The 14,756-nt window shown below is 38.8% G+C and overlaps 1 protein-coding gene across 1 annotated transcript in view; it reads left to right on the top strand.

Annotated features, from left to right (window-relative positions):
- The window catches only part of TRPS1 (transcriptional repressor GATA binding 1), a 25,374-nt gene extending 12,147 nt beyond the window's left edge, over nucleotides 1-13,227 (top strand). Inside the window, exons 3-5 of the mRNA XM_026041090.1 lie at nucleotides 3,415-4,544; nucleotides 12,272-12,875; nucleotides 13,165-13,227. Coding sequence (XP_025896875.1) covers nucleotides 3,415-4,544; nucleotides 12,272-12,875; nucleotides 13,165-13,227 — 1,797 coding nt within the window. The remainder of the gene's footprint in view (nucleotides 1-3,414; nucleotides 4,545-12,271; nucleotides 12,876-13,164) is intronic.
- Nucleotides 13,228-14,756: the final 1,529 nt, after the last annotated feature.

Below are 14,756 nucleotides of genomic sequence, written 5' to 3'. Positions count from 1 at the left end.
TTTTTTTTGAAGGAACCATTTATCTGTAGGATCCTTACCTCTCCAAACCAGTCTTCTAATCCAGAGTGCCACCAGATATGAAGAGGAATTTTGGACTTTACAGCTCTCTAAGAATTGCAGAGTTTCTCGTAGAATTGTAGAACATTGCTTTGGTTTTCTTCCTTCTGATTTCTTTTAGGAAGAGCATCTGCATAAGAAGATATGAGTGCAGAGCAGGGGACTAGATTTTGCTTAGATRAAAGTGAAATATGGAAGTAAATACTTGAACCTGATACCTCTGCTATCTTTAAAAATGTAGATATTGATTTCTAGGGTGTATGTATATTTATTTTTATTCTTTCTTTATCTTTCTTCTTTTTTTCTCTCTCTGAAGAAGGTGAGAGACAGTTACAAATGCACTGAAGGAGTTTTCTGCCCTTTCATAGAGATCTGGTGGGTAACCAAAAAATCTGAAAGTCAAGCCAAGACTCGAGTAGAATGCATTAATCTAAACAGTTATGCAGATGTGTAGGCATCACCCAAATTTGTCTGGCTGGAAGATGAAGCAGCTTCAGTTTATATCATTACTATTTTCCTTCAAGTGCTTCTCCCAACTTCTTTTTGTGGAAGCTAGTTTCTTTAATTCTCTCACTCTTTAGCTCATCCATGGCTTTGTATGTAATAACATACAATTGCGTGTAATAACATAAAGATGGCCCTGTATTACCTCTCATGTACACAGTCTCCTAATAGCATAAATTATTTTGAATTGTGGCTGGATACCAACCTGATAATTAATAATCAATTGTATTCCAGTGCTTCAAAGATTCTTTCTCCCTACACATACACTACTATTGTAACAGTCAAACAGAAATAAAATATTAATACTAAGTTCTCCTTTATCCTTCTCAGATGCAGAGAGAGATATTAGCAAATTTACTATGTAGGCCATTAAGCTGGATTTACTGAAATGTACTTACTTGCAGATATTCTGTTGTATAAAATCCTAATATTAATGTTTCTCCAGTGTTGAGAATTTGTTTCTTTCAGAAATGTCAGTGTTTAGAGTAATCAGCAATGAACAGCAGCTGAAATTGTCCCTCACAGTTTTTAAGTGTTTACAGAGTGCCTGCAAAATAAGTTTTCCATCTCTAGGCTCTGTGAATTGATACCTAAGAATAATGGATATATACTCATTGGAAGCACTTAAAGGTAAAGAATTTTGTCCAGTTTATGAGGCGAACATAAGCAACTAAACAGATGAGCAAAACCAGATCCTTCACAACATAGGAAATCCCATGGTGAGCTGCTGTTATTTTCTGTTTACCRTAATTCCATCATTGCTCTTTTTAAGATGTCTTTTGACACCAGTGAGACCTTGAACATTGGATTAATGCAGTAGATGGAGGCCTCGTCTGCCAGACACTATGGAGGGAGCCCAAATCCGCTACTGCCAGTGAATCAGGCTCAGTATGGTTTCTGTCTCCAGTTCTTGCTAGCCATAAAGTGAATAAAACAAAGTATCTTCTGCAGTGCAGAAGGTGTGTTAAAATATTCCTCTTCCAAAGAGCCCTTTCAAATCTTGAAACAAAATGGGATATTCATAACTTGATATTAGAACTTGAAATTCCAGTTTCAATGTAAATGTTACTGTAGTTACATCCTAGTTATTCCTATCCCAGACTGTCTGGCTCACCATTGCCTGTTGAAATTTGTTTTCTAAACAAATAGAAATCAATTCTCAGTTTATTAGAAAGAAAAAACAATTTCAACCAGCTGATGGGAACTCTGCTTTCTTTTAGAAAAAGAATCAGAGGCTGAAAAGCAGCTCATTATATCAGTGTTTAGCAGCGCGTTGACTCACTATGTGTGTTCAGTTCTGATGGCACACACAGTCTAGCATCTCATTCTCCAAATTAAATGGCTAAAAGGCATTTGTATTATATGCATTTAAAAATGTTTACAGTTTGTGCTCTCTGTATGTCTGAGTCTTTCCGTATGGCAGGACACTGAATGAGCAGTGATCACATGCTTTCTTTGGGCACAGCTGTTGAGAAAGAGAAGAAAAATAATTGCACTATTTGCCTAACACATTATAACTGAATCCTGTAGAAATGCAGTAATATGCTTACTCGTTGGGAGAATGCAAATCTAACCTTTTGTGGAAATTTTACATTCCTTTTAAGGCATCTTTTGGACATAAAAACTGAGACCATGGCATTAGGAAGCTTCCACCCATGTCTTTGATTCAGTGGAGCAGACTTGATGATGGCAAAGGCGTAGCTGGCCCTGAATTTTGGATGGGAAGAGGAGTCATGTTCTGGATGCCGTATAGTTTTTATTGATTTTTAGAAGGGTAGGAGTGGTGACGTTCCTCTTTTGGCCTCCAGGCCAGTTGTACAGGAGCAGCAAATCTCCCCCTGATGTCAGCAGGCAGGTGTGGTGCTCCCCTGGGAAGGGCGGCCGGCCTGCTCGAGACGCCTCTTCCAGTAACGTAAGCCCTGGGAGCTGCTCTGCCCTCCTGCCGACCACTTTGCTCCCACATCACGAGAGTAGCAAGGCAGAGCTACCTTTTTTTCCTTGTGAGTTAATGAAGTCCGGGATTTGGGTGTGGTAGGTTGCGTTGCCACATGCCATTTTTTCTACTGTAGTTTTTCCATCTTCGTTGAGCTCTGTATATGAGAGGGAGAGATTTCCTTGGAGAACATTTGGACTGAGTAATCATGAGAAAACGGCCTTTTATTTCATGCATTGGCTGCTCCAGCATTCTTAAAAGGAGGCCTGGTGGATATTGGAAACGCTTACAAGAATGTTCTTTGTAGGAAGCAAACTGCAGTCACGTTTTTAAATTCAGTACTTCTTTACTCATATTTTGAAAACAAGTCTCCTGGGCCATTAAGCATGAATATCATTAAAATACTGAAGTGTATAGAAAAAGATGGAGGGCCCATTTGTTTACTCCATACCTGGTGTGTATGTACATACATATATGCTAGGATCTATCTATGTATTTATCTATCTCTTTCTCTGTACATGTCCCACTGAAGTCTCCCAACAATAGGTTTAGGGCTTTGGGAAATAATTATTGGATCATCCTGCAATAGCAAAACTAAGTGATTCGTGTTAGAGTGTTTTGAGTTTGGATCATGTTGCCAATATGTGTTTCATTTTTCCCAAACAGGAATATTTAATATTCATATGAAATATGTATTCAGCTTTGTGAAACCTTTCAAAATTTTCAACTGCAAGTGCTAAATAAATGAGGGTGTAAGTGTGATGTCTTGCTGCATTAGTACAAAAGTACAAACAGAAATTCTGGTGGTGGTTGGTGAAAGACGCTTAATTAACTGCTCTTTGTTTCTCTTATGTTTTTCCGTCCTTGCTATTTGAGTAAATCTGAAATGGAGCTAAAAGGGCCTTATTCTTTATTCACAGGTTACTTTAGGTGGAACGTTTATTGGCATTGGGCGGAAAACTCCAGATTGCCAAGGCAACACCAAGTACTTCCGCTGCAAATTCTGCAATTTCACCTACATGGGCAACTCGTCCACTGAACTAGAGCAACACTTCTTACAGACTCACCCAAACAAAATGAAAGCAGCCCTTCCCTCCTCTGATTCTGGTAAAACTTCAGAGAAAAACTCCAATAAGTCCAGTCCTACTCTTCGACCATGTGATTCTGGAGACTTGGGGAAGTGGCAAGACAGAATCACTGTAAAAGCAGGAGATGATACACCAGTTGGATATTCGGTGCCCATCAAGCCAATAGATTCCTCTAGACAAAACGGTACCGATACAACCAGTTACTACTGGTGTAAATTTTGCAGTTTCAGCTGCGAATCGTCCAGCTCATTGAAGCTCTTAGAACATTACAGCAAACAGCATGGGGGAAACCAGTCAGGAAGCCTGCACCCAGATCTGAATGATAAGCTTTCTAGGGGATCTGTCATTAACCAGAATGATCTAGCCAAAAATGCAGATGGGGAATTAGTGACAAAGACAGAAAAGGGTGCAAGTGTGGCAAAAAAGAAAGACTTGTCTAGCAAAGGAGCAGAGGACAGCATGGTGACAAGCTACAACTGTCAGTTCTGTGACTTTAGGTACTCAAAGAGCCATGGCCCAGACGTAATAGTGGTGGGCCCACTTCTCCATCACTATCAGCAGCTCCACAACATTCATAAATGTACCATTAAGCACTGTCAGTTCTGTCCCCGAGGCCTCTGCAGCCCAGAAAAGCACCTTGGAGAAATTACTTACCCATTTGCTTGCCGAAAAAGTAATTGTTCCCACTGTGCTCTCTTGCTTTTGCACCTGTCTCCAGGGGTGACAGGAAGCTCTAGAGTCAAACACCAGTGCCATCAGTGCTCATTCTCCACTCCCGATGTCGACGTGCTCCTGCTGCATTACGAGAATGCCCACGAGGCCCAGGCATCCGATGTCAAACAAGAAACAAATGCGCTGCAGGGGAGCGAGGGGCCGCTGACTCTCAAAGAGAACAAAGAACACTCATGTACCAAATGTGACTTTACCACCCAGGTGGAAGAGGAGATTTCCCGACACTACAGGTACGGTGCAGTTTAACGTGATTAATAGCAGAAACCCAAACAAACAGCCCTCCTTTCATGCCTTACTCAAGTGTTGCTGTTCCCCAAACACTGAAGAATCTGGAAATCAAAATAGGAGTATGTATAGATATAAATCTTTATAGCCAGGGTCCAATCCAACATCCACTTTGTGTTGGAAAAACACCAGCTAAGTCAGTGGGCTTAATTATACATTGAAACCTGTGCAATGAAGAGAGAAATTTGGATTTGTGCGTAAATGATGCAGTTCTAGCATACTTGAGGTTTGGTCAGCTATTTTCCACTCAGAATCTTTTAGGTACTATTTTAACGTAGACTTTTCCTTTGTTTGTTTTTTAACCAGAAAGCTGGCATCTTCATTCATGGGGGGAACACAAATGGCTCACTTTCCAGGATAGACTATGAATCCTTTCATGCTCTGTAACAGTGCTTCAATGTACTACCTTTTTGTAGTATTTTCCATGCCGAAGTCCAGCAATGCAATAATTAGCTTAAGAGCATTCCACTGCTGTTTTGGTGTTGGTTTCACACTGGGAGCAGACACTCTTTTGTCTGCTGATGTCATCCCTCGAGATCCTTTTGCAGATGATTATTTTTGTGTTGCTGCTTCACAGTGTCATTCTATTTATTTTAAATGCTAATGTTCCTATTTGGAGGTGGACTAAGCCAGTCTCCTGACTCAGTCTGACACAATGTCACGATGGCAGCCAACTCCCTGTTAAACTTTTTGGGTCAGTTCCTTTGCTGTTGTAAACTGGCAGTCCAGTTTACATCAGGGGAGGATCCAGCTCTTGGACTTGGTGAAGAGCAACAGTTATGTACTGCTGCAAAAGCAATGTTAAATATTAGAAAATCGTGCTGAATATGTTAATAGTTAAGACTAATGCGTCAACAACAACGGAAAACCCAGTATATATCTCATCTGAAAGATCTTTGCGTGGAAGCCAGCTAGCATGAAGACAAAAGACGATGAATTTTCAAAGCTGGAGCTTTGTTAAAAGCACAAGACACTGTGCCACGTTTAATAGATTCCAAGACATCCAAAATTAACAAAGGCAGACTGGGGCATGATACTTTAATAGAGATTAAAGCTGGGGGCATCCAAATGTTGCCCAACAGAGGGCTGCATTGGCATTGTATCAGGAGTCTATTTAAAAAAAGAAAAAAAAAAAAGGAAAAAAAAGGGGAAAGATTGCTCATCTTTAATTTGGAGCTAGAGCCCACGGAGGATTCAGGTCCCAGCATGCAGTGCCCCATTTTTGATCCAAGTGGGCCTCAGGGATGTTGTGCGGATTAATTAGTTAATGTTTGTAAACTGCTTTGAAGATGAAAAGTGGTATCTAAGTTCCAAGCATTATTACAGCAGCTTTGAGCCGTGCCGTAGAACTCCATAGGCAGCACTTTGTCCGCCGCTGGGGCATGGCACGGTCTTTTTTTAGTGGTTAAATAACTGGAAGATTGAAATGACTCCTTGACTGAAAAACACTTTTATTTTGCTGCAGCTGGTAATTTAAGTTTTAACAAGCAAGCCTAGTTAAAATCATTATTCTCCAAGAAAAGGAGAAGCCACAAGATTCAAAGCTAAGTGCTGTAAGTTAGATATCTTACAGGAGTAGCTTCTTTTTCAAAGTGCTTAGCACCCAACAGCAGTCATAGCTGTCAAAGGGAGCTGCTGTGTGGGATGCACTTTGGAAAGCAGGAGTTGCATTTAAGCATTTGGAGCTAAGCTTGTTTTTCTAAAATTAAGCCATTCTGTTTAAGACACCTGGACAACATATTTTTAAACTTTCAGGCTAGCATATTGCTTGAGTGCTCTGAGGATACTATGTAATTAAAGCAAAATACATAATCCCCACAACAGTCACCATCTTTCCCCATCCTACCTTGGCGCTCCACTCTCCCTTCTAACTTGAGTTTTGTTTTCTTCCTGTGCACTGCAGCTTCCCCCCCGCCCCCCCCCCACACACATTGTACAATGTCTTTGAAGCTGCAGAAATTAGTTGAATTTTTGGTAGCTGCTTTGCCATAGCAAACACTTTAGAAAATTTTCTATGCCGACATATTCTATAGTTTTCAATATGTCAAACTGAAGTATAGGGAATGAAAGACTCTCCTGGCATTCAAGCGAGTTGCTATTTTTGTTATTAATTGGTCTTTTTTTTTTTTATAGCAGTTACACCTCTCTAAGTTAAGCATTTCCTTTCCTTTTTTTGTACACTGTGCAAAAAGGATACAGAGTAGGCTAGATTTTTTAAAAAGCAGAACTTTTGTAAGTAATAGTTATGTTTTGGGGTTATAGCACGTAGAAACATTCTGATGAGGTATGAGTCAGCTCATATCCTACCTGACCTTCTCTGGGGCTTCATCAAGCAGAGGTTATCCCACACCGCTGTGCCACACTGCTACGTATTTCCAATGTGTTCTAAATTTTATATATRTGTGTGTGTGTGTGTGTGTATGTGYACAAAGATAYACAGCCTATCAAATTGCAAGCACAAATCTATGATCCTTTTATTCTGCATTCTATAATTGTAATGGAAGAGGTATCCCAGAATGGATGCCACCATTTGACACACTGAGGAGCTGAACGCATTTGAATAGCAAACACAACATTAAGCATTAATGTAGCGACAGAAAGTGTTTCTGCCATTCACATATTCAGATTTATCCTTGATAATCYGCCAGTGACAGAGCTTGCTTTAGATGCCACTTACAGATATGAGTCCATATATTTTTTCTGCATTTTTGATTCTTTTTTTTTCTTTTATCATACACATGAGCAGTGAGCTTTTTCTTTTTTTTTTTCCCTCCCCAGTTTGGCTCTATGTCCACAATTTCAATTTCTCTGTTAGTTAAAATATTTTTTTCTTCACTGTTATTCCCTTTCAGGAATACTGTACCTGCATTTGATAATATTTGGAAATACTCTGTCTGTATTTGGATTATCTGTATTAGGATTTACGAAAGGAGCACTTTTCAAGCTTTCTGCCTACAGAAATGTATACTTACCTTTAATMCTCCTTCAGAATTTTCCTGACATGATTATTTAAGAGCTATTCAGTTAAATTGGAAGTTAATGAATGACACTGCACTTGAGCTTTCTTTTATTTAAAACAGACTAAAATGTGCTTCCTCAAATAGCTCCCCAGAAGGTTTATTGGCCTACATTTTCTACTAATTCTGCTACTGCTCATTTGCCCTTATACCTTTGAAGAATCGGGTATTCTTCATGTTCATGGTGAAGTTCAGTTTTTCTTCAAAGCTGTCTGATGAACTGGAAGATGCCAACACTTGTAATTTAAAGAAAAATCATACTGACTAATTGGGGAGATTTTGCACTTTGGTTAACTCACTCCAGAGATTAAACATTTTTAAAATGTCATGTTTTTAATTGAAACTGAAAGGGGCGTTTTGCAGAGAAATGTTTTTATTTCAGAGTTTTGCTAAGATGTGGGCAAATAGTACATTTCTTCATATTTGGAAAAATTAGAATGTTTAATGAAAATCTTCATTTGTCAGAAAAGACTTTGATAGAAAGCATTTGGTCAGTGCCAGTGAAAATTAAGAAATGATATGTGGAAAAATGCTCCAAACAATGTTCCAAAAAGAGGTGGGGTAGTGACTCTATGTTATTCATCAAACAATTGCAAAACAAAAAAGAAAAATAGAAAGATTCACAAATGCAATGCAGCCTCTGGCAGCTGTGGCAGACTTTCTCTAAGAAACAGGAATTATTTTGAAAATGTAGTTGACAACAGTTGCATGTGGGTCTCTTGCAGAAGAATTGAAATTCTTCACCTAGAAAAAGGACTTAATTTCCAGTCAGGGAATCAAAACACACTAAGTTCACTGCAACTGGCTCAGCCAGTTAGATTTTTAAAAAGGGCAGCTTGTGGTGAAGGTGTCTTGCTGTTGCAAGGACCTTTCTGTTCTCCTCGCACCTTCCTTGCTTCACTCTCRCTCTTTTCTCCTAAATATTTTTTTCTTTTTCCCACAAGCCCCAATGTAGCAGACGTTGCAAAAGCAAGCTGTCTTAGATGCATGTGCTTCCATAAGAAGTATTAGTAACTATTATATTCATAATTAAATTATTCAAATACCCCCCCCAACCCCCCCCCCCCAAAAAAAAAAAAAGTATCAATATACCAGTTGTACCTTTAGTCAGAATATTTTATGTGCCCTAAAGCAAAGGAATGTCTTCAGGTATTTTCTTTTTAATGACTTCTTTTGTAGAGGATGAGGTTTTGTAATTCTTCAGGCTAGTTAGAAGTATGTCAACAAGACTTAATTAACAACTGGCTAGTGTCAAGAATATCACAGCCTATTAGAAATCTCAAGTAAAGAACATCAAATCCATCAAAAAAACAGACATCTAATCTCTCCAGCTTCAAGCTTTTGCAAGGCAAAATCCTTATATCTTGCATCACCTAACTCAAGTACATTTCAGTACAAATAAATAACAACAGCAGATAATTAAGATGTCAGAACGTAGCAATCCAACAAAGATTTGGCCAGAATTCTTTGACATTTAATCTTATGATTGGATCATAAATGTTTTAATGTCTGCAAATAATCAGGTCTTTTATAGTGATAATCATAATAATACTAAATGACATCAATGACTGGTATGACATTGCCTTCCTAAAGCAATATTAAGGATGATGTGAATTTATGGCTTGAACCTTCTGTTAGCTTGCTTGAATCGTGTATCAGCAAGGTCATGAAAGGGAGAACACTCCTTGTGATTTGCCTCAAACACCTCCCATTTGAACACTGAGGCCCTGTACATCATTATTCCGTATATACCATATGACATCTTGAGGAGTTCAGTGTTTCAGAAGATATAACCATGGTGTAGCTAGACTATAACTCCAAAGTCATGCACAAGAGTGCTTATTGTGTGTTGTGCAAACTGCAAGTTTTAAAAAGTCTCTTGTTTGGCCTTGGGGAGCTTTGTATGCAAGTGGAATTTGGGCTTTTAGAAATAATTAAATTCTAAATTAAATTCAGATTAAAATTCCATATAAAAAGGAATAAAACATTGCCAACTTATCCTTTGATTGCAGTCAGGTTGGCATGAAAAAATCAGAGATGAAAGCATACTTATTTTTATCTTATTTGTGGAAAAATAATAGTTTGGKTTTTTTTAACTTCGTTAGTAGATAGTTATTCTAAAAAAAAAAAAACCTTTTTTTTCAGATCTCTACAGGTCCCTTCCAACCTTCATGATTCTATGGTTTGAGATTATGACTTTTATTGGGCAGTTCTAAACCTTAGCTTGCCCTTTGAGCTCTTGGATAGATACAGAACAAGCCTATGTGAAGCATGAAAATCTATAGTGTTAACATCAAGGATTAATTTTATTGCATACTAGAAGAGTACTGGACCCAAACAAGAATCCAATGCTGTTAATACCGATCTAAATCAGTCCTCATCTTTTCCATCAGGATGGAAGTTCCTATGTCAATTCCACAGAYAAGCTAATAAAAATTATTAGTAAATTATGAATAAAATACATTTTATTCATAAATTAAAATAATAAACATTTTAAATAATAAAGCTATTTTGTGCTGGAGTTAAGAGCCTCTACATAATGCTCCACATTTTTTTGTAGCCTAGTAAGTGTGGTACGTGCAACTCCTGATCAAAAACATTTAACCAGCATGTAAAAAAAAAAAAAAAATAAAGAGGTATGTTAGGGAGAAAAAGATCAGCTGTTTGAAGGTGTGATATCTGTTGATGTGAGCCAAGTTAGAAAAGGGGGTTAGCCATTCAAATAGCCAAGTTAAACAAGAGACACTTAGGGCTAAGTAGCCTCCCAAAGGATTGATAAACTTTCACATCGGGAGTGTGTGGGGTTGAACCATTAGCCCCAAATGGTGTCTTGTTTAACTTGGCTTTTAAGATAACTAGCCCCTGTCTAACTTGGACTTCCCTGATGATATCCCACCTCTATATGGCTGACCCTCTTTATAACTTGGCCTTTTGTCTTTGCAAAATGGTTTTGATCAGATATCACTCTTTTTTTTTTTTTTTTGATTCAGAAGAGAATTAAGCTGGGTTTAGAAAAGAATTAAGCTGCAAGAAGAATATATTAGTGTCGCATTGAGAGACAAGCTGATTTTAATAAAAAGCAATTGTAGAATAAAAAAAAAAGAGAAGGAACTCAGCCAGAACAGAATTTTAACGCACAGCTTTCTCTCCCACAAGCAGGTTTTTTTGCCATAAGGCTACATGGAGAATAGCTGACTATTTTTTTGTGTAACTGGACGAGACCATCTAGTCCCTTAAAATGAACATAAATACTGGGAATGACAAAAAGAAAGCTGATACTACACAAGGGCTAGGAGGCTTGAATTTGAGTGTGCGCTCATGTCTGCACGCTGACACAACTGCAGAAAAATCAGACAATGTAAATAACATATGGTTTGTTTTTCCAACAAACGGCAAGAAGGAAGACGAGGCTTTTCTGCTAAGTTTGGCAAGTTGTCCCTGCTAAACTCTCACAGTTTAGAAGGGACATTTTGTATATCATTCCAGTTACAAAGATGCACCGAAAGCCAAATCCTGCTCTTACTGAAGTCAGTGGGAGCTTTGCCATTGACTTTGCGGAGGCTCAGATTTGGCCTCCACAGAATTACTCCAGACAGTCAGGGCTGTCCTGGCAGTAACTGATTTCCCGTTTGAGTTTTGTCCTGTGTGGATGGGTAGTCAAGGTATCCTGAGCACGGCCTCGAACTGCTTCTGAGCCATAACCAGTTATTCACAATAGCCTTAGAGAGTTTGTAAAATGTGCACTGCCCCTACAATAGGTACAGCAAGCGGGTAACATGTTGTTCCAATGTAGCAACATATGTTTTACATAATTTAGTAAGGCAGTACTTATTTAGCTTTTCTGAAAGGGAGCGGGAAGGCACACAGCTTCACGCTCCTACACAGGTTTTTGCAAGCTCTGTCACAGCTCGGTTGTTCCTTTGCCTGTCGTGCTTCACCCAAATGCTTCTATATTTGTCAGGAAAATGCAGCTTGCTATGTCAGCAGCCAGCTACTTTGCTTTTCCTTCAGAGCAGCATCCTCTATGGTTGTATTTAAATATCCGCAGAGAGCAAATAAGTGTTGCTTTGCATGAATCCTTTGGTGCTCTGGTGTGTGCTTATCTAGTTAACTAGAGCTCCATGCAAATTTATATTTGTCAACAAAGTATATTTGTAATTGGTGGAAAGCAAAGCAATCTTTTAAGTATTTCAACTTTCTTACATAGATTTAAACTATATGAAGTGTTTCTACGCAAGGAAATATATCCTGTTCTGTTTAATTTTTGTTTGAAAAAAATGAGTTACTTCAGCCTATTCCTACTGCCTATTCCGTGACAAAAAGTGAGAAGTGCATTGCTGCAAACTGAGGAGGAAGAATAGTACAGAATCCTGGTGAAAATTGTATGGAATTGTGAGTAAGGAAGCGGTGCAGGAATGAACAATAGGAGGTTGTTGTAAGCRTGGTGGGGAAAGAAACACAGTTGTACTAGCAGGGTTTTTGCGCAGTGTATTGTAGAAGATAACAAAGTAAATCCACATTGTTTATTTGGAGTGAATTATACTGTAAGTCTGGGCTTTTTCCGTCTGCTTGTGCATCTTGGTAGGTGAAATTAGCAAGCAAGGGAAGGGTGAGGGGAGACTCTTACCATGAATGCTGCCCTCGTGTTGTTGCAGGAGAGTACATAACTGCTACAAATGCCGTCAGTGCAGCTTCACGGCTGTTGACACTCAGTCACTACTCGAGCACTTCAACACTGTGCACTGTCAGGAGATGGACGTCGCTACAGCCAACGGCGAGGACGGCCACGGCGTTTCGTCCATCAAGGAGGAGCCAAAAATCGACCTCAAGGTCTACAGCCTCATTAACCCAGACCCCAAGCTGGGGGAGCCCCTCTCTGACAGCGTAGTGAAGAGGGAGAAGATAGAAGAGAAGGAAGTGCTGAAGGACAAAGGTTGGACTGAGAGCCCCGGCGACGATCTTCGCAGCGTGCCCTGGAGGGGAACGGACATGTTGAGGGGGAGCCCATCCTACACGCAGACCAGCTTGGGCTTGTTGACCCCAGTGTCCGTGGGCCAAGAGCAGCCGAAGCCGTTGCGGGATAGTCCGAACGTGGAAGCCGCCCACCTGGCGCGGCCCATGTACGGCTTGGCCGTGGAGAGCAAGGCCTTCCTGCCCGCCGTGGCCTCCGGAGCGGCCGAGAAGGCCGGGCCGCTCCCGCAGCAGTACCCGGCATCCGGCGACAGCAAGTCCAAGGATGAATCCCAGTCCCTGTTACGGGTAGGAAGCTCTCGTTTTCTCCTTTTTCTAACATTGTGTTTAATTAATCATGCAAGTGATTTCCTCAGTTCCAACCTGATGGGTTTTTTTCCATGCTTGGAGGGGGTTGAAAAAAAATTTGAGGAAAACTCAAAGATTCAAACTGCTAGAGCTAAATTGGCAGGTAAATGTTCAAAAGTGTTTGCATAAAACATTGTATATATTGATGCACTATTAGTAAGCAAGTGCTTTTGCTTTTGCTATTTAACTCTGATTGAATTTTGTTTAATCATTCCTGCTAATTGCGCAGGTTGATGATGCATTTGAAGAAAGAAGGTTTAGACCCCAGAAGGCTGCACATCTGTTATATTAAAACAACTAATCACCTCTTAAATTTTGAGGTGGTGTGACAGTTCACACTTAAGCAAGATTTCGCATTATTAAATATCGAAGAATATGAAACCTGAGTCAAATATTAATAAAAAGTGCCTTTTTTTCTTGCAAAGCACCATAATTACATATACGTTTTGACACTTGTCTGGTTGCCTTGGAAGCACAAAAAAGAAAGAGAAAAGGAAGGAAATTGGTTTGTAAGAAAGAATATTCACTGTACGAAATAATTTCTGTTCTTTTAATTGTTAATTTTTTTTTTTTGGAGGGGGGGTAGGAATTTTTTTTTTTTTTTTTTTAGCCATATAAAGGGAGATATGAAAGAGCTTGACATGAAGAAGTATTCAAAACTTTTAACAGGTTGTATCAACCTTTACCTTTGCTTTCCTACTGTGCTTTAAGNTTAATTTTTTTTTTTTGGAGGGGGGGTAGGAATTTTTTTTTTTTTTTTTTTAAGCCATATATGAAGATCTTCCACTTCGTTTAAGGTATGTTTTTCCACTGTAGGGAAATCTGAGTTTAGAAGAGCTCCCAAATTCAGAGGAACAGGTAGAAAAATGAGTGATTTTCTCCTTGAGTCCTGAACTGTTAGGAAGCTGTTACAATAATGTTCAGTTAGCAGATAAACTTAACTAGATTGGAGGTCATAATCAGCTATTTTCTTTATCATCTTATATAACCATATCATCTGTTACTGTAAGTGTGAACATGTCAGAAGAATGTAAAAGTCAAGATAAATGTTTTATTCCATGGTCTGCTAAGATTATACATATGTAAATCTCTGAATACGTATATAAATCTCATGAGCTCTTCTTGTTCAAGTCAGCAGTGTTAAAAAAACTAAAATAATTCTAAGTATAAAATATATCTCTGCACCTTAAAGTCTACATGCAGTTTAAGGGGACCACGGACCTTTTTGCCTTATAGACCATGAAAAGTTACTAATGTCAACTTTTAGCTCTATGAAAAATGATCATGGGATGCTAAGTTTCCTTCTGCAAATCTGTGTGTGTGTTTGCAYGATAGTTTTATGTCTTTCTCCTGTGTTAAAAGATATGCAAATATATTTGTACATATACCTGACTAGCAATGGGATTCATTCTGTACATAGAGCACTGGTTATACCTCCCTCACTTTCTGTAGTGTCTCTTAGCAGTTTGTAAACATATTGACCAGAGGAACCGTTTTATTTTGGGATATCAGAATAGAAGTAAATTTCATCAATTATTTGAAAATATTCTGTTATAGAAACAAAAGCATAAAAACAAGTAAACAAAAATCTGCTAAGGCACTAGACAGTATGAAGAATTGACTCTATAAAGATCTTGTTTTGCTTCATTGATGGGAGCCTCAAAATTTAATGTATATAATGGTTTCATTTTACTGCTTATCCTTTTCCAGTGAACGGAAAAGACAGAAGTGTCATGGCTGCTTTTTATGTCYTTCTTTAAAATAAGTTCAGATATGCTTTTCATGCTTATATATGACAATGCTGATACGTTTGTTTTCAAA

The sequence above is a fragment of the Nothoprocta perdicaria genome, unplaced genomic scaffold, assembly GCF_003342845.1.
Source record: "Nothoprocta perdicaria isolate Ctin4 unplaced genomic scaffold, notPer1 scaffold_279, whole genome shotgun sequence".
NCBI classification, from domain to species: Eukaryota; Metazoa; Chordata; class Aves; order Tinamiformes; family Tinamidae; genus Nothoprocta; species Nothoprocta perdicaria.
Note: the sequence above shows the minus strand (reverse complement) of the source record. Positions and strands in the feature narration are given on the sequence as shown.